Consider the following 23,836-nt stretch of genomic DNA (forward strand, 5'->3'; position numbering starts at 1 on the left):
GTATCTGTAGTTCTGGAAGAGCTTTTTAGCTTTGATGCAGCACTCCACAAATGCACCGAGCATGTTTAAATCTGTCAGGATCCCACAGCAAACAAGCCAGGCTGTATCAGCAGGCATCATGCTAAGCAAGGCCATGAGTTCTATACAGGCAGAGCTGCCTTCAGCAGAAACAGCCTGGGTACCCCCACACTGAGCTCCCAGGTCACCGTTCTACTGCACAGAGTCCCAATATCTCTTCACTTACCGCTGAAAACCAGGCATTTCAGGAATAAAAGGACAGCAGAAATATTGGGGTTTTTATTAAGCCACAGCAAACCAGCAGTGAAATAACTCCAAAGAGACAGACTGCTTATCCATCTAGTACAAACCTCTAACCAAAATTTGTCTAGCTAAACTAGCAGTACTCTTTAGCGTACAGGATTTAAAAAAAATAACAGCTTTAACAGATAACAGTTGCTTAAACAGCTGTTTTAAAAGATAACAAGCAAAAAGGATAGTCACTTAAAGTCTGTAAAATGGTTATGTTAAATATATATACACATGGGTTAAGATCTGCTGGAAGTCTAATACCCTAACTGAAAAAAAGGCTGATCCACAGGTGTAGATAGCTTGAGCTACTGCAGCAACACTCAAGCCCAACTTACCAGTTGCCACCTTCTAAAGTGACCTAACAGAGGGACAGGAAGGCACCTCCAGAGCTGCAGCAGGGATTGGCTATCCTGCTTATGGCCTGAAGCCCTCGTTTTGGCAGAAGAGGAAAAAAAAAACCGGTGAAGGCACAGGCTAAGATACGTGCCCAGCCCTTAACCTCCCCCTGTGCATCCAGAGCTGCCCATAGGCAAGGGGCCGGGCGAGCCCTGTCCGGGTGAGGCGGACAGCTGCGGCTCGCCCCGGGGCCCCAGGGCTCCGCTCCCTCGGGGCAGGGCAGCCACGCAGCGGCTCGGCAGACCGGTGACCCCTGCCCGGCCGCCGCCCCGCACCGGGGCTGCCGGAGAACAGACCCGCCGTCCGTTCCCCAGGGCCGACTCGGCCCGGATGCCCGCCCTCCTCGCCGCAGCACCGCCGGGGCTGGGCCGAAGGCCCCCACCTCGCCCCGGGAAACCGCCGCCGGTCGCGGTCCCGCTTCGCGCCAGCAGCCCCAGCACTCACCGGGAGCGCGGCGCGGGGCCCGCGGGCGGAGCGCTGCCCAGCCGGCCGCGGCGAGGCCGCCCAGCGCCCCTCAGCCGCCGCTGACAGCAGCGAGACAGCACCGGCCGCCGCCGGCCTGGGAAACGTCACCACTCGCCCTCACCCCGCGAGCCCGGTCCGCTTCCGCTACCGGGGCGCGCGCGCCCGCTGCCCCTTTAAGGTGGTCCTGGGGAAGCGGCCTGCCTGCGCCCAGCGGAGTCCCACGAGGAACCACACCGCTCCAGCTTAAGGGCGGGCGGCGCGGCTGCAGGCAGAGAAAGGGCAGGGCTTCCCCACGGACGTGCGCACCGAGCGGGGAGGCGGCGCCGGGCCCGGGCCCCGTGCCAGAAGTGGACCCGACAGCCCGAGCATGCGCAGAGAGACGGCTTGTAACAGCCAGGCAGGGCCCGGCCCCCCGCGCGCGGCGCCTTCCCGCATGCGCCCTGGCGGTGTGTGTGCGGCGGGCGCGGCTTTCCCGCGGCACGCTGCGCCCGGGGCACGTGCGTGCGGCGGCAGGCGGTCCGCGCAGGCGCGGTGTGGCGCGAGGCTCCCGCGTGCGGCGGCGCCCCCCGGCGGCGGCGCGATGGAGTTGGAGGCGGCGCGGCGCGCGGTGCTGGCCGCCGTGCGGGGCACGTGCGCTGCCGACCTGCCCCGCCTGCTGCACTGGATGCGCAACACCAGTAAGCGCTGCCCGGCGGCTGGCGGGGCCCCGCGGGCAGGCTCCGGTCGCACGGGGAGGCCTAGGGGGCGTAGCGGGCCTGAGCCGTGCCCCGCAGGGGCGAGCCGCCGCCGGCGCTGCGGCCTGGCTGCCCCGTTCCGTTGCGGGGCTGGCACCGAGCGGGCGGCAGCCGCGGGGGGGAGGGAGCGGGGGCCCGTGTGGGGCCGTGCGCGAGCCGAGCGCGTGCCCGCCTCACGGTCGTCGGGCTGAGGGCAGCGGTGCCCGGGCTGCGCGCTCCGCTCCCCGCGCAGGCGCCCGGCCCTGCCGCTGCGCTGACAGCGCCCCCGCCCGGAGCCGCGCGTCACGGCGCCGCCTGGCGCGCTGCTGCCCGGCGCGGCCTGGCCGGGACGACGGGGCTGCCCGGAGCGGGGCCGCCGCAGGGAGCCGGCGGCACAGCAGGCGTGGGTCGCGGGGCTCGGGGGGTGGGGCGGCCCGGAGCCGTGGTGCAGGCAGCCCGTCAGATGCTGCCCGCCGGGCCCGGCCCTGCGCAGGGGTTGATGTGCCCGGAGCTGTCGGTTGGCACCGGCCCGCGCTCCGCAGCCGCCGCAGCCAGCCCGTCGTCGTGTCGGTCTGAAGCGGAGCTGGTGGCAGGCTCAGGGTTGGAGTGTCGTGGCAGAGGCGCAGGCTCCTGGTTGTTCCACCAGCCATGCTGCGGGGGCAGACACTCCTGGCAGAAGAGCAGGACGGACAGCTGGGGTGGTAACCTCTTGACCTCCCCAGCATGAGTGTCAGGGGTCATACGGAGGTACTCAGCTCCTGGCATGTCTAGAGATTTTTAGCCATTAGTCTTGTCTTGTTTGACTTCACACGTGTTCACAGCAACCTGTCAGAAGCTTGAAAATAGCCGTCCGAGCTCATTCGCAAACACTACTTTCCCCCTTCAGCCTAAGTTAACACAGCTTTCTGTTTACTTTCTTCTTTGTGCCTGCCTATAGTTTCATCAACATGCTGCAATCAAGCATCTCCTGACAGATGAAGAAAGGAAATGTGGGTTGGTGCATAAGCTGCTAATTTGAAACTGAACAAAAAGACGACATGGAAAACCTGAATATAGGCAGTGCAGTAAAGCCGTAGGCGCATAGTGCCATGCTGAATAAACTGACTAAATGCCACTTAGTCTGTGGGTATATTTGCATTTTGTCATTGCAGATAAGAATCTTGAAGGCCCCCAGTCTCAAGCAGCCAATAAGTGTATGTCCTCTTTATTAATCATTGCCTGCTGGGATGGTAAACTCAGTCCCTGATGATCATGAGTTGGGTTGGAAAGAATTGTCATACGATACATTTCTTCCCCAAGTCATGCCCTGTTGTGCTGGGGTTGTTCTTGTTCAGGTCTTTTGTTCCAGCACCTCCACTTTAGGGTGGAAACATCTGGATAGGCAAACACATAGGGACTGTTGCACAAAGGCCAGCTATGACATGTAGAAGTTGTCCGTTTGTCCTGGTGCTTAGAACTGCAAGCTCATTGTTACCCTGTGGTGTGGAGATCCCACGGCCACTCAGATGGAGAGAGGCAGGGAAGATGCTTCTCTGGCAGAGCAGGTTCTCTGCTGGCGTTGTGGGAAAGGAACCAGCCGGGAACAGCGTTGACCCTCCTCGCTGGGCACGCAGCCCTCCCACCCCAACGGGCTCTTTCCTAGGGAAGGCATTGCCAGATGTTTCAGAGCATCTGCAAGTCAGCCTTCATGATTAGAGCACAGTTGGGACTCCTCAAGACTCGAAGGCTGAAGTTTGATGGGTGTAGTTAGTGTTAATTGTAACTAAACATTCTTTGTGTGTGTGTATGTATATATATATATGTATATACACATGTGTATAGACAGAATGGTAGAGCAATCTGCTATAAGCAGTATTTCATCCTTTCCGTTTTGAGTCCTTGTCTAGCTGCAGTAGCATGCTCTGCTTGATAAATGGTGCCTGGGTTACTGCAAATAATGTTGTTAGAAGCTTTTTCTTCCATCCGAATGCTCCAATTTAAAAATCTCATTGATTTTCATATACAATCATTCATATTGCTTGTTCATGTAACATATATCATTACAGCTCCTTCTACACTGTATCAGCTAGAGTGGTGTGCATATATGGCTTTCTCAGCTTACTGACTCCTTTAAAAATATAGTAAAGCACATGGGAACTTATTAGTGAAACTTGAAAATGCTAAACTGTTTCAGTTAGGAAACACATACTTACTATTTTCTCCACTTTGATTCTATGATAGTGCTTTACCTCTATCAGAAATTTTTAGCCAATGGCATGTCATGTAGACTTGCAAAAATCCTTTGTCAGTGAATAACTTTTAAAATTTTTATGCTACAGCTTCCAAGAATTCTTAGAGATAGATGATTTCTTTGAAAGACAAGTATGCTATGGTTCCTAGCCCTTGTTACATTATGATCTCTCAAATATTTTTTTCTGAATTTTAATGTTCTAGATCCGTGCCTATGTCTTTCAGTTAAAGGAAATATATATTCTTCGTATTTACTGTTCATAATTAAGATACAAGCTAAAGTGTAAATCAGGTTCCAAATGTGGGGTTTTTTCTCCTCAGAATTGTTGCGTTTGAGTAATTATACTGCCCATTGTAACACCTAGATAGTGCTGTAATAATTAATATTGGTGGGACAGAAGATGGTGAGGAGCTGGTACTGAGGTTTCTGCTGCCATACCCTGGATACAGCTAGGAAATTTGGGGTTCTCTATGCAGGGAGAAAACAGTTTTATGGGAGATGCTAAAAAGTTACCAGATCTCTGTACCACACAGAAATAAAAGCCTAGTCTTCAGCAATACAGATGTAGGAAAGAAACAAGCCTCTGATGAACAGAAGAAAAAAAGTTGTAGGGATAGGGGGATCATATTCTGAATGAAAAATCTGTAAGCAAACAAGGATAGGATAAATGGAAACAAAAATGCCATCCTCACAGAGAAGCTGTTCTTCTGTGGTGTGTGCGTCCCCCCCCACCTCCCACTGCCATCCTATTCCTGTTTCTGTCAAGATGTGGAGCTTATAGTTTTACTTCCAGCTGAGGAGGACTGGGCATGATTCCAGTGTTAGCAATAGTCAGGCTTTTTTCCTTCTTCACGTCTCTCTCTCGAGTGAAGTATACATGCAGCCTTAGAGTAAAGTCCTGCATATAGTAATTGCCCTTTAGGATTAGTGTTGTCACAAAGACAGCCTTAATTATTAACTTAACTTAGTTCGCATTTTCTGACTCGCATGCTGTATGTGTGGAATGTTATTGAGGAACTTTTCCATGGAAGAGCCAAATTATTTGTAGTAAAGCAGGTTAGTTTTATCTAGAGTAAAGACACTTATGTATGTAGAACTGAGAGACCATTGAACATGTTCTCTAATGATTTCTGGCTAGTCTTCATTGGTAATTACAGCAATGTAAGTGTATGCAAAATGCTATTCGTTTTCTTCTTTGTGCAAATACAGAATAAAAAAACCTTTTCTGGGGGGGGAGGGTATTACAAATTTCAGAAATTCCAGATCTTTACGTATGATGGAAGAAGACATTACTGTTTTAAGGCAGCTGCTTAGCAACACTGCCTTGCTGTTTCGCAATCAGCCAGCTCTTCCCACACACTACAGTGAAATGTACGTCACTTCACGGTGACTTGCATTCCAGCTTTTCTTTTGAGTTAGTCTTAAATCTCAAAGAAAATGAAATAATAAGAACTGGAAAGAATAACAGGAACCTTTGGTGTCTTAACTAAACTTTTTTTAGAATAGGGTGATTAATGCTTTAATATCCTTCTGCAATAACCATGTTCCAGAAGATCTGGCTAAGAAAACTTGGGTGAAGCCCAAGAGCTAATTCAAACCACTTGGGGAAACCCCCCTGAAGATCCCCCTCAGTTGGGTCCCAGCATTTGATATGTAGCTTCTATATAAATGTATGCATGGTCATATTCCATCTCGTTCCTCCACTGCCCAAACTCTTAGGAATTTTCAGGAGCAGGAGAGGTTGCATTTGGTAAGAATGGGTGGCGGAGAAGAAAAGCAGTGAAAGCAGAATTGATCAAGCTATCTGTATACATGAACAGAGATACAGGAATCGGAGGAAGTAAATACAGGAATCCTCATTTCCAGTTTGAGATTGAAGTCACCAAACCGTTCTGCTTACTGGCAACTACAGACACTTCAGCTGTACTTAGAGCTTTAATGCAGATTACAAAACCCCGTCTCTCGATTCATGTCAGTGAAGCACAGATAAGGTGATAAGACGACTCTTTATGTTTTTTCATATACCATTGCAGTCTTAAGATAGATTTTAAAAGATATTTTTCACAGGGCTAAAACTGACTATTCTAATACTAGCTTTTATTTTTTTTCAGCCAGGTAACAGTAAAATGAAACAATCTTACAAACTCTTTAGTTCTGTACATTTCATTAGGAACATTTAAATATAAAGCTAAGATTTCAAAGTGATGTACTAGTCTGAATTGCTGATTATTCATACAGTGACGTATTAATCAATCATTAAATAATAAACCATTGCAAATCCTCTAAGTTAAGGATAAACAATGTATTATTAAGTGCTTTTTTTTTTTCAATGGATTCACTTGTACTGGGAGCAAACGAACTTTTTAAGAGAGTGGCGTAGTATATAGTCTTGTGACATGAAAGTTGAGGGCAGTCAGTGCTTTTAACAGGCAGCAAGGGAGGAGTATCCGACAAAATTAAGCAGACCATGCTGGACGTGCTGCTTTAGTACAGTACTCTGCGTATGGAGAAGAAACTTTTTCTCATCCTACTCTTAGGAACAGACCAAGTTTGTCCAGCTTTTTCTATTATATACTTTGTTGCCTACGCGTTATTGTGTTCCTAGACCTGCTGGGTAAAATTATGGGATGATGATTTTCACAAGACAAGAATAGGAAATAGTATAAGAAAAAACTTGACTCTTTTGCAGGAAATGGTCTTTAATGTTTCCTATTGGTACTATTGTCACTGCAGGTGGAACAAGTCTCTTTAAAAGGGTGAAAACATGGGCTTCTGCAGTGTAACAGGCATAGTATGTAATTTTTGTGTGTTTGTGGAAAAGCAATTTAGTGCCAGGCTTCCTATCCAAATTGGTAGATGTGATTTATCCAAATAAAATATCCTTTCAGAAGAGATCAAAATAGCATTGCAGAGACACGTTAACTGGAATGTGTTTCTTAGTTAAAATTATGCCATACCAAAAATCTTTTCCACTACTCTGCTGTTTGGTAAACCAAAATGGGATGTTACTTGTAATTTGATGAATCACCTACTTTGGGAATTGGCATTAATTTCCTTTGTTGTGACAAATGATACTGCTGCGAGAGAGGTCTCAAGGATACCAAGTACTTCTAAGTTGTTAGTCACTTAATAATGGTCGCCAGAACTAGTGATTGTAAAATAGGTATGTGACTTCCCTTGTTTAAAATTTAACTTTGAAACTTCTTTCAATTTATGAATGTAAAAGACTTAAAGAACTAATAAAATAGCTCCGGTTACATTCCTATTGGAGAAACCTTATTACTTTCTACGAATATCTGCGTGTGCTTAGGGATAGAAATAGTATTTAGAGTTCCTGAAGAAGTTCGTATACTGAGGTCACAGATTGCTTCTCAAATTGTTTAGCCAAAAAAGGAGATAGTAAGGTTTTAGAGATGTGGGACTTCCTCCTTGACCTGTTTGTTCAGTGTCGTTAAAACACACTGAATGATTAAATTAACCTCATATTAAAGTAAAATGGATGTTAATATTTTCTTTTTACTTCTGTGTGTCTGAATATATATCTAGAAGGCCATAAGGTGCTTGCTGTTGTGTTTGCCTTTGCTAAATCCTCTTCTTTCCATGTGACATGTAGTCTTCTGTTGTCATTTAGAAATCATACATTTCTTGTCTTCAGTCATGTATTTCACAGGGCCGGGATGTTTAGATGTTGGTATAGCGGTGTTCTCTCTCCAGCGTGAGGCTTTGTGATGTTTTCTTGGCTTGTGTTATATTTGCCATAGAAAGGCTGAGCAGGACCAGGGTGTTAATGAGGCTTTTTGCAACGTGTTAATTAAATTTATAAATGCATGTTGAGTCGATCCAGTGGAACCGGTTTTTGAAGTAAAATACAAACACTATGCACTCAGACTTCCTCCATAAACAAATGGTTGTGATTCATCTTGCAGTATTTCATGAACTGTACAGTTCTTTCCTGGTTAGCTGTCTGTTCAGTGAACACAGGGGTTAGCTTGCACACTCTCCATTTCACATATATATAACAGGCATTAAAATGATATCAAACATAGTTTTTAAATTTTTGTTTCTTCTTTGAAGATACTTGTAAGGTGATACAGAGATTCTCAAGAGCAAACAATTTGTTAAACACAAGGGTGGAGTTGATAAAACTGTACCAGCAGAAATGCATATTTTCATATTTGGCACCTGTGTTCTGTACTTGATACAATCTATAAATATTTACATAGTGCAAAAGTAAATGAGTTATTGTAGTAGCTGTTGCTGTTTCTTGCTTTGACAGGAATGAGGCGACTCTCCCCGTCTGAGCTCAGTCACAGACTATACACGCAAGCGCAGTGTTGCCTGCACAGCTTCTACTGCAGCTGCCATTTTGTCAGCTCAGAAGGAGGGTTTTCAAACCTCCTTCTCTTTTCTTTGTTCCTGCATGCTTATGCTTTACAGCATTAACTGGTAGTTGGGAAGGAGCATTTCCATTCATCATTTATTTTTCAGTATCTGTGGTTCAACAGTTTTCCATTTGAGTTGCAGATGTGTTATAAGATTTTCCTTAGGACCTGCTTCATACAGAGCATCCACAAGAACTCTTATGTGTCCTACTTTGTTTTGTAAGAAGAGCTCAGAGGGCCCCATGCAAGATGGTCAGTGACAAGTATTGCACGAATGGAGGTCAAGGCAGGGAAGGGGTATTCTGGTTCTGAGGAAGATGGATGTGCTACCTGTCTCCTTCTGAAAGTAACCTCTTCTCTGCTGTAGAGCTGGGACACTGAAGGCCCTAGAGAGCTGTCCACTGCTATTGGTGGCCAGAAAAGGTCATCCAGGCCATGAGGGAGCAGATCGTACCTGCTCTGGGAGAAAGGGAGCTGCAGTACTGCATTTGCAGTGTGATGTGGCAGGCCTGGTGGTCTGTGAGCACTTCCTGCATTTCATTAAATGCTATATATGAATTTGATACTCTTAACAGGCAGTATAACAGCTGGATGAGTTCTCTTGCATAGTAATAGTATTGTTTTAAAGCATGTGCCAGATGTAGGGGCTTATTGCCCACAGGCACTGGTCTGTACGGCTGCTAATATCAGCTTTCTACACTCCAGTTCTGTCTGTAGCACAATTTTTCTCCTTCTTGCTTCCTCAGATGTTATCCACCTCAGCAAACTCTGGCTCCTTTGCACTCTGAGGGCCCATCGTGGTGCTGACGGCCCCATGTAAGCAACAGTTAACTGTTCTATACATATTCCCTTCCCATCATCTCTGGGTTTACTTCTGTGCTGTGTCACATACATACAAATGTCCCCTGAGCTGATGAGAAAAACCACTCACTGCTTTTAGGATGTTCATAACAAATCTGCAAGTTGTTGGATGGACCACGAGGTTAACAGGAGATGAGTGCTCATTAGAGGTTTCAAATTAAAATGCTGACAAACTGGAGCTGCTGCCTTGCACCTGTTGTGTTGTTCGTGCTGCTGCTGTTGCAGCTGCCGCCTCTGTCCCTCTTGTGTTCCTCAGTGCAAAGCCTGCATCTCTTTCGGAGCTGAGGTTCTGGAGGACCTAACTGTGAGGTTTTTGGGACAGTAAATTGTCTTCCTGTCATATAACAACTACCACTGATATTGTGCCCATCAGGGCCTTGAAGTGTTACTGCTATACATTTAATAAATAGCCAAATATATGCTAAGGGAATCCATGTGATTTAAAGTTTCTGCTGCTTACTATGGGGGATTCAGGTTTATCTGTTGGATTCAGTTTGGGGGTGTGTTGAAAGAACCATTTGCATTTATACGCTAAGAAGAGAGTTTCTTGCACTAATGAATGAGGGTTTCTTTAATCATATTTTTCTCGCTACAGTGCTTAAGCAAAAAGTATTTTAGAAGCATTTCATAGTTAAAAGTTTAGCTGGTCTCTGTTTCTTACACTAGCCTTAAAATTTCTCACTGTTTCTAGCATTGCCTGTATTCCACAGGAAAGATTAAGTATATTAGCACAGAGAAACTTGTAGCATGCTAGATCTTCTTTTGATGAGTGATATATTTGTATATAAAACCACACTCCCTCCCCAACATGGTGGCCATCTAAATAGAACAAGAAACAAACCAGAAAGGGTGAGGAAGAGAGGACAAACATGTTGCTATATACAGGACAGGAACAAACTTTTCTATTTCCATTGCGAGCGGGATGGAGAATACTGAGTTTAAATTGTGGCAGAGGAAATCTGCATCAGTTATTAAGAAAAGTATTCTTTTGTAATAGGAAGTGTAGTCAAGCACTGGAATACATTGCTAAACGAGGTTGTGGAGTCTCCAGTGTTAACAATATTTTTTAAAAGAATGGTTTGGAGAAGTAGTGATACTTCTATTGATTCAGCCTTGGAAGAAGAAAGGATTGGTGACTTCCCAAGGTTCTCTCTCAATCTTTTTTCTAGATGTCTTAAAACAAAAAGGTGTTAAAAAAATGCAGGGATGTGATGGAAAAATAGCAAGAATTTACAGTGTGGCTTTGCAAAAATGTATTGTTTTACATCCATTCCTATTTTCTTTCACATTCAAGATATTTTGGTAGTTTAAATCATGTAAAATGTGTTGTAAGTTGAACTGTTGAACTGTGTGCATTATCCCTGATTTTTTTGGTAACCACTTTATTAGGAAGATGGTATGTATAAAAAGAAACTTGTATTAAAAAAAAAGCCTGCATTCAGGCAACCATGAGTTTTGTAATTTCTCCAATAGTTCAAAAACATCTTTGATGTTTTTATATCGTAAGCTGAAACGGTGTCAATTTGATGGCAGCCCAGACCGTCATATGTGAGTTATAAGTTTATAAATATGAAAATAATTTGAGATTTCAAAAAAGCACTGCGTTTATTTTAAGTGGCGAAGTTATTACAATCCAAATCTGTCATTGGCTGGAAAAGCTAACAAAAGCTGAAAAATGCATTTCAAATAAAAACCTTATCCATCTGGTATTGTTTATGTCTTGCAACTGTATTGTACTGGTCATCACTTAGGCCATATGATCTACATATGACTGTTCAGGGGTTTTTGTTTGTCTTGATTTATAGGTGACTTCGATGAGCTTGTGGTGAGCAACAATGATGTTATGCTCAAAAATATCGCTGAAGATTTGCGGAATCGTTTACCCATCGAGGCAATGTTTAATTCGGAACATCAAGCTGTTCAGAAAGTAAGCTAATTGTTATGGTCTCCTTTTGCTGAACCACATCATTTATTTGGGGACTATGCTGATTTCAGTTTTAGTAGTAGCTCATAATAGAGAATGAGCACTGGATTGGGGCACAGGAAATCTCAGATTGTTTCTCAGGTTTGTTGCTGCACGATTGTGTGACCCTGAGAAAGTTGCTTCATAGTTCTTAATACTTTGATTGTAAGTTGTTTGGCATAGCTTTCATTCTGTGTGGTGTGGCACCTGTCACAGTGATTCTTGATGCTAGCTCCGTAATAGACTCTAACAGCCCCCTTAAAGAAAATAGAAATACAGGGCCAGTGTTTCACTGTTGCCATAATGTGGGCAGCCCAGAAATTACTTCCAGCTCTTTTTAGATCCTGATGGCTCAGAAAGAGGTGGGATGTTAGTCCTGTGGGAGCAGAGAGCACCTTTTATACTTGAGCTGTCAGTATAGGTGGAAAGTCAATGCATTTCCCAGAAAAGTGGTGTGTGGCTCTTAAATGGGAAAAGTGAATTGTTCGCATGTAGCAAGCCTGGGAGAGGGGGGAAAGAGGAGGATGAAGATTATACTCCTTAAAATGATGAGAAGGCAAGCGTTCCAACTGGTGTGCTTTTGATTGAAAATGACACCCATGTTAATCAGGGGTGTTTCTAGATCGAGGCATAAGGCATGAAGATAAAATAATTAGATTCTCGAGGTTGAGAAGCAAAATTGCCCTTTCTCCTAAATTTAAGTAACATTCTCCAAGCAAGCACTAAGGAGACAAAATTTGTGGCATGTCCCCTACTCAGCTATCATAATTAGCTTGCTTTCCTTTGTCAACTTCCACTTGCTGGTTATTACAGTGGAATTTGATGATCCAGCTTACATGCAGGATTTCTGTGGTTTAATTTTGATTTATAACTTTTGAGTAGGGAAAAACTTGCATCTCAGGGATTTTTGAAAGGTAGGATGGTGGGACAATTAACTGTGTAACAGTGTGAAATTAAGAGACTTTGTTATGTCTTTCTTGGGTTTTGTTCCTCTTCTCAGATACACCAGCATCCACTGCCCATGATTCATGTTGATGCATTCCTTTATGATGATGATTTTGTTGATTCATTGTGTGAGGAAGGAAAAATGAGTAGGAGCTACTGCACGGAGTGTGGCTCATACAAGACTGCACCTTTAGGTAAGTGCTCTTTTGGGAACACGAGGAACAAATTCAGTTTAACTAAACTGGTTTGTGCAGTGACTCAGCTGGACAACACAACATGCAGCCGATGGAGGACTTTGTCCAGGCTGGCGCAATACACAGGCCAGAATTATTTCCCATAGCCAATGGAAGGAGACTCCTACACACGTAAGTTGAATTAATTTGCAGTGTATGAGTGACACTAGTTGCCCACAAAAACTGGGCAGGGAAGAGGCAGGGCTATGTACCACTGAAAAGGAAGATGCAAGAGGAAGACAATACTGTAGGAGTCCATGCAGTAGTCTCAGTCTCCTCTTGCACACTGAAAAGCAGGAGGAAGCACCATCTGTCTTAAAGCTTATGTGTGATGTGGTGCAGATCCGTGCTGTTGCCAGTATAGCACGGGCATTGAAGGAGGGTTGGCTTATATGGAGAACATTCCATTCCTTAAAACCATGGAGTTGAAATTCAAGCTATTAATATGTCTGCCCATAAAAAGGTTTGCGTGAATTGTGTTGAGCCTTAGGTACTGTGTTTCCTTTTTCATTTAAACAATTCCAAGTTACTTTGATTTGTATTCTTTGATATATGTCACCGTGTAGAAAAAGGTAACTCAGTTTCATGAAGGATTTCAAAGTTCTCCATGTAAGGGAAGGAATCCCCAGACTTGGACAGACCACTTGACAGGGTACCTCCAATCTTCAAACCCTGGTTTTCCAGGTTCTCGAACACTAGTTCAGGCAAGAAAGCATGCAAATTTTTAATGATTATAACTCTTCAGATTAATATTTCATTGGTTAATAACATAGTAGTTAGTACTGCCCACCCAACACCTTTGTTCTGTTCTTATTTCCCAGAGTTTATTTCGCATTCCTTTTCCCTCATGGAACTGAAGTTTCTTTATCAACATGTACTGCCTGACCTGACAGGAAAGGTAGTGGTTGACGTTGGCTCCAGGCTTGGTGCAGTGCTATTTGCGGTAACTTCTAGCACAGGAATTCGTATTTTATTACTGTGACAAACATTTTCCCTCTTCTCTGACTACCTACTCTCGCTACTTCATCTTGGATGGGTCATTCTGAGAGGCAGCTCTGATCTGACTCTCTGAACAATATCGGGTGCTGTTTACTAGTGATTTCAGTTCTTGTTCTGTTCCTCACAAGAGGGAATACAAATGATCTTGCTTATGGAGAGGAAAAGTCTGTTGTCCAACAGAGTAGCATATTGCTGTCACACATGCTGCTGTTTTGCTAGTTCCTGCTCCTTCATAAGTAAGTTTGTCCTCTATGCCTTGACCATGTATATATAGATTAGTTATGTTAAATTCCTTTATGAAGCTGACAGACTGTTAAATTATCCAAAGGAAGACTTTGATATGAATTTGTCTCCAAAAACATATTGTCCTGCTCGGCATTTTAAAGTGCACATAAAATACTTCATCGAGAAACTTGAGTGCAATTTTGATTGCTTTTGGCATGGCTGGTGCAACATATGGCCAACAGCAATGCAAAACACACATTACAACTTTCTTACAAAAGTCAATGGCTGTTTCGGGCTCAATCTTGGAAACAGTTGAGCATGTAATTTTACTCATCTGAATAATCTAATTTTGGGACTACTCAAATGAGGAAAGTTACTCCCATTTGTAAATATTTGCAGCATTGGGTCCTTAAATGGTAACACTTTTGCTAGCCTGAAATTGTTTTGAACTACTTAAATGCTTGTATGGTTATAGCAGAAGATAGTCTCAAATAAAGCAGGGGAAACGTCTTAAAAAAAATAGTTCACCTTTTTAATCGTGTTCTTCGCTTGTATTGGAGGAGGGGTGACTTCACTGGGTGCTTTTCTACTCTCTGAGCTGACTGGTTTTGGAAAACATTAATAATTAGATTGTAGTACATAGATATCTCAGATGTTCTGTATCTTTAGCATTATTTGTTTGCCTTTGCCATTGTTGGCAAAGTGTAATTATGGTGTTCAATGGAGACACTGGCACTCAAAGCTATATCTTCATTAGGGCCCTATTGGCTCAAGAATATGTACTTTTTTTTTCCCTAACGTCTCCAACAACTTTCCAAAATCTCAGTCCAAAACTGAACCATTATTTTGGGCTTATTATTAAAGGATAATTTATCTTTTCTTCATATGTACCTGTATCAAGCACCTGAAAATGGCAGTAATACAATACTTAGAGGTGCTGACAAAGACTGTGTACCAAAACATCCCCCTATATTACTGGTGCATTGTCCTCCATTTTCACTCACTTTGACTATGTATATCATGGTGGTTTTTTTTTTTTGCTCTTGCTATTTTCTGCTTCCGTTCTCCCAAGAAAGAAAAATGTGCAGTCTTTTCCTTTCACACTATTTTTGTAACTTGGTTTATAGTGCTTTTTTCCTTCTCAGACCATTTGCCATCTGTTTTGCAATTGACGTGATGTTGGAGCTTTCCTTTTCTTTTTATTATTTTGACATGTCATTTTGGATGTCTTATTAAATCGGGGGCTTAGCTCTGAAAAACATGTCACGTCCACTGAAAGACATTTCTCAACTTGCTCTCTTAAAATGCTTTCTTAACCTGTGTTTTATTTTTTCCATTTTAATTGAAATTTTTGAACTTAGCTTAAAGGTATCACAGTTACTAAATTTCCTTTTCCTAATGTAGGGTTATCTTTATAGCTCAGCATCCCAACTGTATGGAGTAGAAATGAATGCAGACTTTTGCCAGTTGCAAGAAATGATGATTACAAAATACCAGTTCATTGACAGAATAAAGGTAACTAAATGTATGGTTTAGTGTATGTATTTTTAACCACTGTGTACTAGGTATTCTGTCTATGTGAGTGGCTGGTAAATCAGCACTTTGAGGAGCTTCTGTCTTTGATTGTTTTGATCCTAAGTGAAGGCTTTGCATTAGGAAAAAAAACTCATAGCAGCGAGGAAGAGAGAAATTATCAAAATACGATAACATGTGTTGAATCACTTAGGCTTTTTCATGAATGGGCTTACGTACTGGCTCATGCAAAACAGATTTATCTTAGCTGTTTCTTCCAGTGAAACCAATGACATTATTGCCACTAACTTCTGTGAAACTGAGTGTATAGACTTTCTGTCATGAATAAGAAAACTAAATATTTGTGTTTCAATAACATTTGCAGGAAGATGTTTGTAGGATTTGCAAATTTGTATCTAAGATCACCTAAAGGACTTATGCCTGTTGATATTTCCTTCTTGAAGTGTCATTGCGTATGTACCATCCACAAACAAAATGAGTTTCAAACAACGTGGTGTCTGTCATTATGGGAACCATTTTATTAGTCCCGTTATGGAAACAATTAGTACTATTTTAATGAGGAAAAAATATTCTTTTTTTCCTTCCTGGGGAATACCAGTTATTTTGTTACCAGCAAAAGCTGGTAAGTAGAAAATGCTGGGTAGAATACTGGCTTTAATCTTGTGTTGTATGCATGTGCTCTTGAATGGAGTCACACAAACTGCTGGGTGTAGTACAATTTTAAACTGGAAAGAAATAATAAATGTAAAATATTTAACACAGGGTAAGCAGTATCATTGGGTTGCCCAGTTCAATCTCAGTTGCTGCCAGTTTATCCATAACCTTTGTTTTTTGCATATGTTTTCTGTTCATAACACCTTATTGTGATGAGGCTGAAAGTGCAGTTAGGAACTCTGTCAAGTTAATTCAGTGGAGCTGGAGATCTGTATGTGTGCTTTTCAGCCTTGTGTATTTTTTATTATAAGCTGTTTTCGTTTTTCCTTCACACCTTGTAATTCTGCTGACGTATTCATTTCAGAGCATAAAGACAAGAAGATAATATGTTTTCAAAGCAGTGCCTGAGGACTTAGCTATTTGTGTCTCATTAGATGCCAATTTAGTCATGTGACTCCTCTTATCACACTTCTTTGAACATTTCAATCTTAGATTTTTATTTCACCCCCAAATGAATACTCTCTGGAGATACATACCATCCTGAAAAATAGTCAGAATCCAGTTGCTGATAACAATTTGTTACACAAATTTGAAAAGCTTTTAAGAGAGCCGTCTTAAATAATGATTGTTTTTTCAGGATATTCTGAATTTTTATGAGAGCGTGTTCCCAAAGGACAGCAGGGTGGAGTGGTATCTTTAGTGGCTAAATCTCTGAGCGAACCTGTGTTTCTTTGGCCAACAGTTGGTTTGTTGAAGTACATAGAAAGTTGCTCAGCATCTTTTGCCTTTTGAGCAAACACTTAAATGCTGGGAGGAAAGTAAACAGGCAGATCTTAGGAAACTTGAGACCTCAATTCAGAAATTGCCTGTAATCATGAAAGGCTTGATGTGTATTCCATTGAGCAACAGGGCAGTTTTAAAATCAGTTGCTGCCTCCTCTGTTGTGCCAGCACACAGCCAAGTGGGTCCTGGCACTGGGCCAGCTGAAAAAGAACCCAGCAAAAAAGTGGTATTTTGGCTGGAGCAATACCTGATCTGGCTCCCGGTGCAGCCACGTGCTTATGTGGCCCCACATTCCCCAGTAGGAATGAGGATGTCTTTGGGGAGGTCACTTTAGTCAGCACGGTCACCTACTCTGTAAATGCAGACTAATTTTAAGTTAAGTTTTAAGTGTTTTTCCAGTCAAGGAAACATAAACACATGTACAAAGTTTCACAGCAATTTAAGCATCTTTATGAATTAAGGCTTAAAATATTAGGACTGCCATTAGTAGGGCATTAAGAAAATTTAGCGCTAATCATGATTTCTTGTGCTGCAAGAAGTCCACTGATGGAACAGTCCACCAGTCACTTGTGTTTGGTTTAAAAGACTGCTGCTCAGGGGTTTTTTTGTACAGAAATTCTGTGGGTTTGTTATTTTTGCTGCTTGAAAGTAAGACGGTAAAGTAAGATGTCTCTTTAGACTCAGAAATAGTGATCCAAATCCCACTACAGTCCAGGTAAGTCTGGGTTCTGATACATGAGTTCTGGCAGATCGAGCTGAGGCACATTTTGCTCCCAGCTGCCGGTCCTGCCCCACTGCAGGAGGCTGTTGCCTGTGTAACAGGGCAGCAGTCAAGCCTGTATCCGCAGTATCTCTACCACCCCAGTTTATGGTCTTGCATTTCGATCTACAGTTAGCAGTGGCTTTATGCAGATGACACAGGCCAGCAACCAGGACGTACTGTATTTAGGAATGCTGACGGTGGCCTGAGTTGTCTGTCTTCTTTTTCTGTTGCCTGCATGCTTGAACTTCTTGATCAGCTCCTGTACTGCTACACTTCACAGTGCCCTGTTTTAAGACAAATTATTGCCAATCTTCATTGTCCTAAAAAGCTCCAACTTTCATGAGCTAGTGGATAGATAGTTCAGATGTCCACACACTAGAGGTGAAAGTAGAAATTCGACCATTCTGACAGCTAAGCTGTCCCTATTTCTCAGTGAGATAGAGCCTTCGAACACTAACCTGTCAGTTTTAGGTAAGGTACAGTTGCTTCCTTTCTACTCACTACAGGCGATGTTGAACGACTTGGCATGGTCATGTGTTTAAGGAGATAAAGCTGTTTGTTTTACTGATTTGGAGCATTTGCAGAGAACCCATGGATTATAGTTCTCAAAAATGAATTGCTGTGATGCCTAATTTCTTACGAATGGTAGAGTTTTGTTTCTGTTATTACTGATATTGAAATATTTGGCTATACTTGCAATTGCTATAATGCATTCTGATAGCATGAACAAGGATCATAAACTGTGGCACTTTGTCATCTTTGCTGCACTTGAACCCTTACAAATTGCAGAGCTGGCAGTATCTGTTTCCTCTGTTAATCAGAACAGCATGCTTTGTGTGTTCGTTAGAAGAAGGAATACATAATGTACCCTCCCAGGAAATATTGATATATTGTTAAGTGGACAAAATATTTTTCAACAGATAAGTGTTTTTAGTTTTCTATACAGCTTTCCTGCCAGAATTAAGAATTCCTTTTTATATCTGTTCATTGACAAAATGTGAAATGTTGAATCCATCAGGCTAGTGTACATAAATACCTATGTAACTACATCAGTGGACAACGGAAGGGCTATGGATTTTGTCTGTCCGGACTTCTGTAAAGCCTTTGACACAGTTCCCCACAACATCCTTCTTCCTAAATTGGAGAGGTATGGCTTTGATGGATGGACTGTTTGGTGGATGAGGAACTGGTGGGATGGTTGCACCCAAAGAGTAGTGGTCAATGGCACAATATCTGGATGGACACTAGTGACTAGTGGTGTCCCTCAGGGATCCATACTGGGACCAGTACTGTTTAATATCTTCATCAATGACATAGACAGTGGGATCAAGTGCACCCTCAGCAAATTTGCGGATGACACCAAGCTGAGTGGTGCAGTTGACACGCCTGAGGGACGGAATGCCATCCCAGAGGGACCTGGACAAGCTCCAGAAGTGTGCCCATGCAAACCTCATGAGGCTGAACAAGGACAACTGCAAGGTCCAGCACCTGGGTCAGGGCAACCCCCAGTATCAATACAGGCTGGGAGTTGAAGGGATTGAGAACAGCTCTGCAGAGAAGGACTTGGGGGTACTGGTGGATGAGAGATTTGACATGAGCTGGCAATGTGCACTTGCAGCCCAGAAGGCCAATTGTGTCTTGGGCTGCATCAAAAGGAGCGTGGCCAGCAGGTCAAGGAAGGTTCTCTGTTCTGCTCTGAGGAGGCCCCACTTGGAGTCCTGTGTCCAGCTCTGGAGCCCTCAGTACAGGAAAGACATGGACCTGTTGGAGAGGGGCCAGAGGAGACCACAAAAATGATCAGAGGGCTGGAACAGCTCTGCTGTGAGGAAAGGCTGAGAGAGTTGGGGCCGTTCAGCCTGGAGAAGAGAAGGCTCTTGGGGACACCTTATTGCAGCCTTTCAGTACTTGGGGGCCCTAAAGGGGCCTATAAGAAAGATGGGGACAGACTTCAGCAGGGCGTGTTACAACAGTACAAGGCATAATGGTTTTATACTAAAAGAGGGGAGATTCAGGCTAAACATGAGGAAGAAACTTTTTACAATGAGGGTGGGAAGGCATGGGCACCGGTTGCCCAGAGAAGTGGTAGATGTCCCATCCCTGGAAACATTCAAGGCCAGGCTGTTTCGGGGCTCTGAGCAACCTGATCTAGTTGTAGATGCCTGCTCATTGCAGGGGGTTGGACTAGATGACCTTTAAAGGTCCCTTCTAACCCAAACTATTCTATGATTCTCAGCACAACCTAGTAATAGGTCATACAAGCAGGAAAAGTTGTTCGGATTTTCTGTCCTTCAACATATAGGAATGCACTTTCAAAAAAATTTGTGGAATGCAAGTAATAATCAGATTGGCTTTCTCTCCCTTATCCCTTCAAAAGATGTTCCAATTTTTATTGCTACTCAGATTTGGGATGTGATGTATTTCTCTGTGTTTAAGAGGAAATCAAACACATCTTGTCAGAGTGTTAATGAGCATTCATATTCACCTGTCACTATAATCTCACCTGCTTGAAAACGACATGATGTGCTAATATCCTTTTTGATAGGTGAAGGTAGATGAAATCGAACCAGCTCCTATGCTGACTGGAGAGGTAATTGTTTAGTAAAGCACTCGCTCTTCTCCAGTGCCACTGGGCATTCTGCCTCTCCAGCATTGCCAGTCCCAATATATCCCATGAAAATTCAGCTGTCAAACCCGGGTCCGCAGTGTCTTTTCTAGCTGTAATCCGTTAGTAACCCACTGAGCCTGTGAGATTTAATATGCTCAAAAAAGCTTTAGCTAGCTTAGCTCCTTCCCTGAAATCGGTGAGCATTTGTGATAAAATATAGGTAAGTGAAATGTAACAGCCATCACATACATTATCTCTTTTGTGGCACACAGTGTTCTAGACCAAAAGTCAGGTGCAGTTTATTTCACTTAACATAATTAATTGTGGATTTTAAGTAAAGGAGGTAAAAATGATGTTTATTTTTTTTAAGCTTATTCTGGTTATTCACTTCAGTTTTATCGACTAGGTTGACAGGCTTCATGGCTATGTGAATGCTGTATTTGCCTTTTAAATTAATTTATGCCTTGTGAAATTTTTCTCCTTCAGGTAGTTCATGCAGACATCTGTACTCAGGCTTCACTTCTTCAGAAGGCTGATGTTGTTGTAATGAATAATGTCTTTGAATATTTTCTTGACAGACAGGAACAGGCCAGGTAAGCTATGTGTCCAAACAAGTTACCTATTTCTTTGGCAATGTGTGTGTAACCTTGTGAGGTATGGAAAACCTTAAGGTTGTGCTTTTTGAAGTCACATACATAAATTACGTAAGGAAATCGTTTTAAACTGCCTGCGCTTAATTGTTATACTTAACTGCTAAGGTGTTATGGTAGTTGTTTATTGTTAAAGCCACTAAACACTGCTGCTTTGTTTACCCAAACCTTGCCCTGAATCCTTGCACTGATCTGTTAAAATAGTATCTTGCTGTTAAAAGATCCGAAATTACTACATCAGCCTTAAGCTTAATCTTCAGAAAGAAGAAAGGTCACTGACTTCTGGATGTCAGGGCTTTAATATAGATGCACTGCAAAACATGGTTATTACTATGTTTCTAATATATCTTCATAAGGATGTGGAAGCAAACAAACGTGTGGCTAAGGTTCTTCTCTTTCAGGTACAGGACACTCACAGATGAGCTTTGCTAATCCAGCAGTATCAATTTAAAACGTAAATAACTTTGTCATCCGAAGTTACTATGCCATTAGAATGGGCAGTCAAAAAGAAAGAGTGTCTGTGCCTCCACCATCCCAGCACACAGCCTGACATTCGCTAGCAGTTTCAGCTAAGGCTTGTCCTTCTGCCCGTGATACCAGGCGGTAACATCAACTGGAGAAGCACAGAGTGGATGGGCAAAGGCTAGTGGGTGTTTCAGATTGCCAGGAGATTTGTTTCCAGGCACTTGGCTGAGAATTCATTTGATTATTCAAGAACTCAGGGGCAGTGGTTTAATGTTGCATTGGTACCATGAAGACAAATGACATTTGACAAATGCTGGAAATTAAATTATTTTTAGTCTGTATTGCTGTGCTGTGAGAAATGATGTGACTTGCAAAATCAGAAAAAAAAATGCTGCGGGCTATATTTAAATGCTCCAATTGCTAATGTCTTCAGTAAAGTATTTTGTCACGACTGCAAAGTTTGTGTATAAAGAGCAGCTTGTTGTTAAGCTTAATAAAACAGTGTGCTCAGATACTGGATTTTCTTCAAAACTAAAGATTTAAAGGGACCAAATATTGATGTTTAATTCTAGTCCAAAGTGAAGGTGTTGACAATACAAAATTATGTGCATGTTTGTAACAGAGTTAAAAAGTTACAAAGTCTAACATTGTAAGACCATATATTATTCCCTCAGTTTTTAATACGAAGGTTGATTTTGTTCATACAAAGATATTTGCTTAGATATTAATAGTGACTACTAAGCATGTATAGCAAGTCTTTAAGATTAGTCTACCTCCAGCCACTAAACTATAAAAGCATTAGATTAATTTGATATAAAATGTGGGGTTTTTTCCTAAAAATTAGTGACATACTTTAAAATATGTTTCAGAGCTTGGGAGTTTATTGCTTGTAATGTAAGGAAAAGAGGATCCTTGTTGGTGACAGTTCCAAGCCTTAAAGAATCGCTCTCAAAGCTCCAGGTAAGCTCCCTCAGCTGTTTTTAGCCAATACATTTTGTCTCTTTCTATGAAAGTGGTAGTTCTGTAGTTGAGATTAGCTGCTTGCCAGTGTTCTGTGAGGAAGGATATGTAATTTTGTGCATAGATTAAAAGATGTAGGACTCTGGATTCTATTTCCGGGTTCACCACCAACACACCTTCCTGTTCTTTGATTGTCTCCACCTGTAAAATGGAGATCCCAGCCTACATCAGTAGGCTACATGAATCATTGTATTATCCTGTGTATTATGAACAATACCTTTGCTGTGAAATTAAAAACGCACAAAACATTAGCAAAGCCATATTATGGTGTGAGGTCTGTGATAATCATATCAATTTCCATCAGATTTCTTTCATGTATAGGGGTAGAACTTCAGAAGTATAGATGCATTTATAAACTTCTAGAGGCAAAACCTTGAAATGTTTTTTTGTCTGTTTAGCTCTACATTTGCACATTGCCTTGAAACATGACAAACTGTTTTGTTAAGCCCGTGGCAGAAAGGGACATGTTAAAGAAGGACCATCCCTGAGGATACTCTGTCTTCTGACCTGCTGTTAGCATAGAGAACAACTCATAATATGCCAGTATGAGCTGTTAGGAATACAGATTAGGGAGAGATGTGGCCTCCCAGCTAGCCAGGTGATTACCATCAGGCATCTTGGATCAGTGACATAGCTTTAAATTGCAGTTGGAAACAAACACGACAACAGTGCAGCTTTCAAAGAGGTTAAATGCCCTGCGCTGCTGCTTCTGCTCCTTGAGTAGTAACCACTGCCTGTGGACCAACCTCTGCTCTGTGTCCATTCTGCCATAGGTCACCAGTACGTTACATTTGTTATGTGTATGGTGCCCGAACAAATTATGTGGGCCGGCTTTAGTTAGGACACAAAATGCTGATCATACATGACAAGGTTTCATATAAAGTGGCTTGCTCGCCACAGTAGTCTGCTTCAGAGAAATTGCATCACTTGTTGCCTCTGTGCTGATGAGTGAAATGGATCCTCAGCCTCAGGAGCAGCAACGGTGTCATAGGACCTTTTTCTTGGAGAAGGCAGTCGTTAACACAGAAGCTGAGAAGCCCTTTATAGCCTTACTACAATACTCCTGAGTGTAAAACAAGAAAGTACCTGCGATTCTTCTGTGGTACAATTAGCTGCTCCCTCAACACTTCTGTCAGAATGTTGTCCTCTGTTCAGGATGCTTGAGGCTTATACAAATGTGCATAGAGAAGCAGTTGTAACATGCTAGCAAAATATCTAGACTATTGACTGAGATAGTTTTTTAAAGTTATTTTTATTCTCTCCTATTTAAGTTAAATGGCATTTCCAGAAATTACCACTGCCACATAATTTGGAATGACTAATCTCTCTTGTTATGTCTTGGTTTCTTAATGTTGTACTGACCTTGAAACTCCTGCTCTGTTTCTCAGCACTGTGTTAATATAAGGATCTGTTTTCATTGTTTCAGACAGATATACAGCTCAGCCAGTGGGTCGAAGAGATGCAACTAAACTATGATGTGTACATGGAAAAGGATGTTGACAGAGAAGCACTCGAACAAATACATTTATACAAGATTCTCTAGTACCTGGAAAAATTTACTAGTATCCTTGTAATATCATATATTTTGGGTCTAAAATGAATTTGGATTGATTTGTGTGAATAAATTGGGTCAAAATTCTTA

General features: G+C 42.6%; 2 protein-coding genes across 7 annotated transcripts in view; one reads left to right on the top strand and one right to left on the bottom strand.

Annotated features, from left to right (window-relative positions):
• The window catches only part of LOC135989300 (signal recognition particle subunit SRP54), a 35,812-nt gene extending 34,423 nt beyond the window's left edge, over window positions 1-1,389 (bottom strand). The window contains exons 1-2 of one of the 4 annotated variants that reach the window (XM_065636038.1): window positions 1,150-1,388; window positions 645-730 (exon numbers count right to left, since the gene is read on the bottom strand). The gene's annotated coding sequence lies outside the window, so the exon portion shown is untranslated. Of the gene's footprint in view, window positions 1-644; window positions 739-1,149 lie in introns of all 4 variants that reach the window. The other 3 variants (XM_065636033.1, XM_065636035.1, XM_065636036.1) reach the window with 3 other exon arrangements.
• A 360-nt stretch (window positions 1,390-1,749) lies between these two features.
• On the top strand, window positions 1,750-23,836 carry LOC135989510 (uncharacterized). 3 transcript variants are annotated; one of them, XM_065636395.1, is made up of 9 exons: window positions 1,785-1,847; window positions 9,242-9,311; window positions 11,162-11,283; window positions 12,320-12,458; window positions 13,319-13,440; window positions 15,126-15,236; window positions 20,546-20,652; window positions 22,044-22,134; window positions 23,621-23,836. In XM_065636395.1, the coding sequence occupies exons 3-9, from the start codon at window positions 11,200-11,202 to the stop codon at window positions 23,735-23,737; spliced, it is 771 nt and encodes a 256-aa protein (XP_065492467.1). In that variant the 5' UTR covers window positions 1,785-1,847; window positions 9,242-9,311; window positions 11,162-11,199; the 3' UTR covers window positions 23,738-23,836. The 3 variants fall into 3 exon arrangements, with proteins under 3 accessions (XP_065492465.1, XP_065492466.1, XP_065492467.1); XM_065636393.1 differs by lacking the exon at window positions 9,242-9,311 and having other exon boundaries at window positions 1,750-1,847; XM_065636394.1 differs by lacking the exon at window positions 9,242-9,311 and having other exon boundaries at window positions 1,750-1,847; window positions 13,319-13,395.

This window comes from Caloenas nicobarica, chromosome 5, assembly GCF_036013445.1.
Source record: "Caloenas nicobarica isolate bCalNic1 chromosome 5, bCalNic1.hap1, whole genome shotgun sequence".
Lineage (NCBI taxonomy): Eukaryota > Metazoa > Chordata > Aves > Columbiformes > Columbidae > Caloenas > Caloenas nicobarica.

Bases quoted from the DNA above. Each gene is read 5' to 3' on its own strand.
- LOC135989510 (XM_065636393.1), top strand. From the start codon at position 1,751: ATGGAGTTGGAGGCGGCGCGGCGCGCGGTGCTGGCCGCCGTGCGGGGC. The intron at 1,848-11,161 runs GTAAGCGCTGCC...CTTGATTTATAG, and splicing joins GCACTGGATGCGCAACACCA to GTGACTTCGATGAGCTTGTG. The intron at 15,237-20,545 runs GTAACTAAATGT...TTTCTCCTTCAG, and splicing joins AGTTCATTGACAGAATAAAG to GTAGTTCATGCAGACATCTG.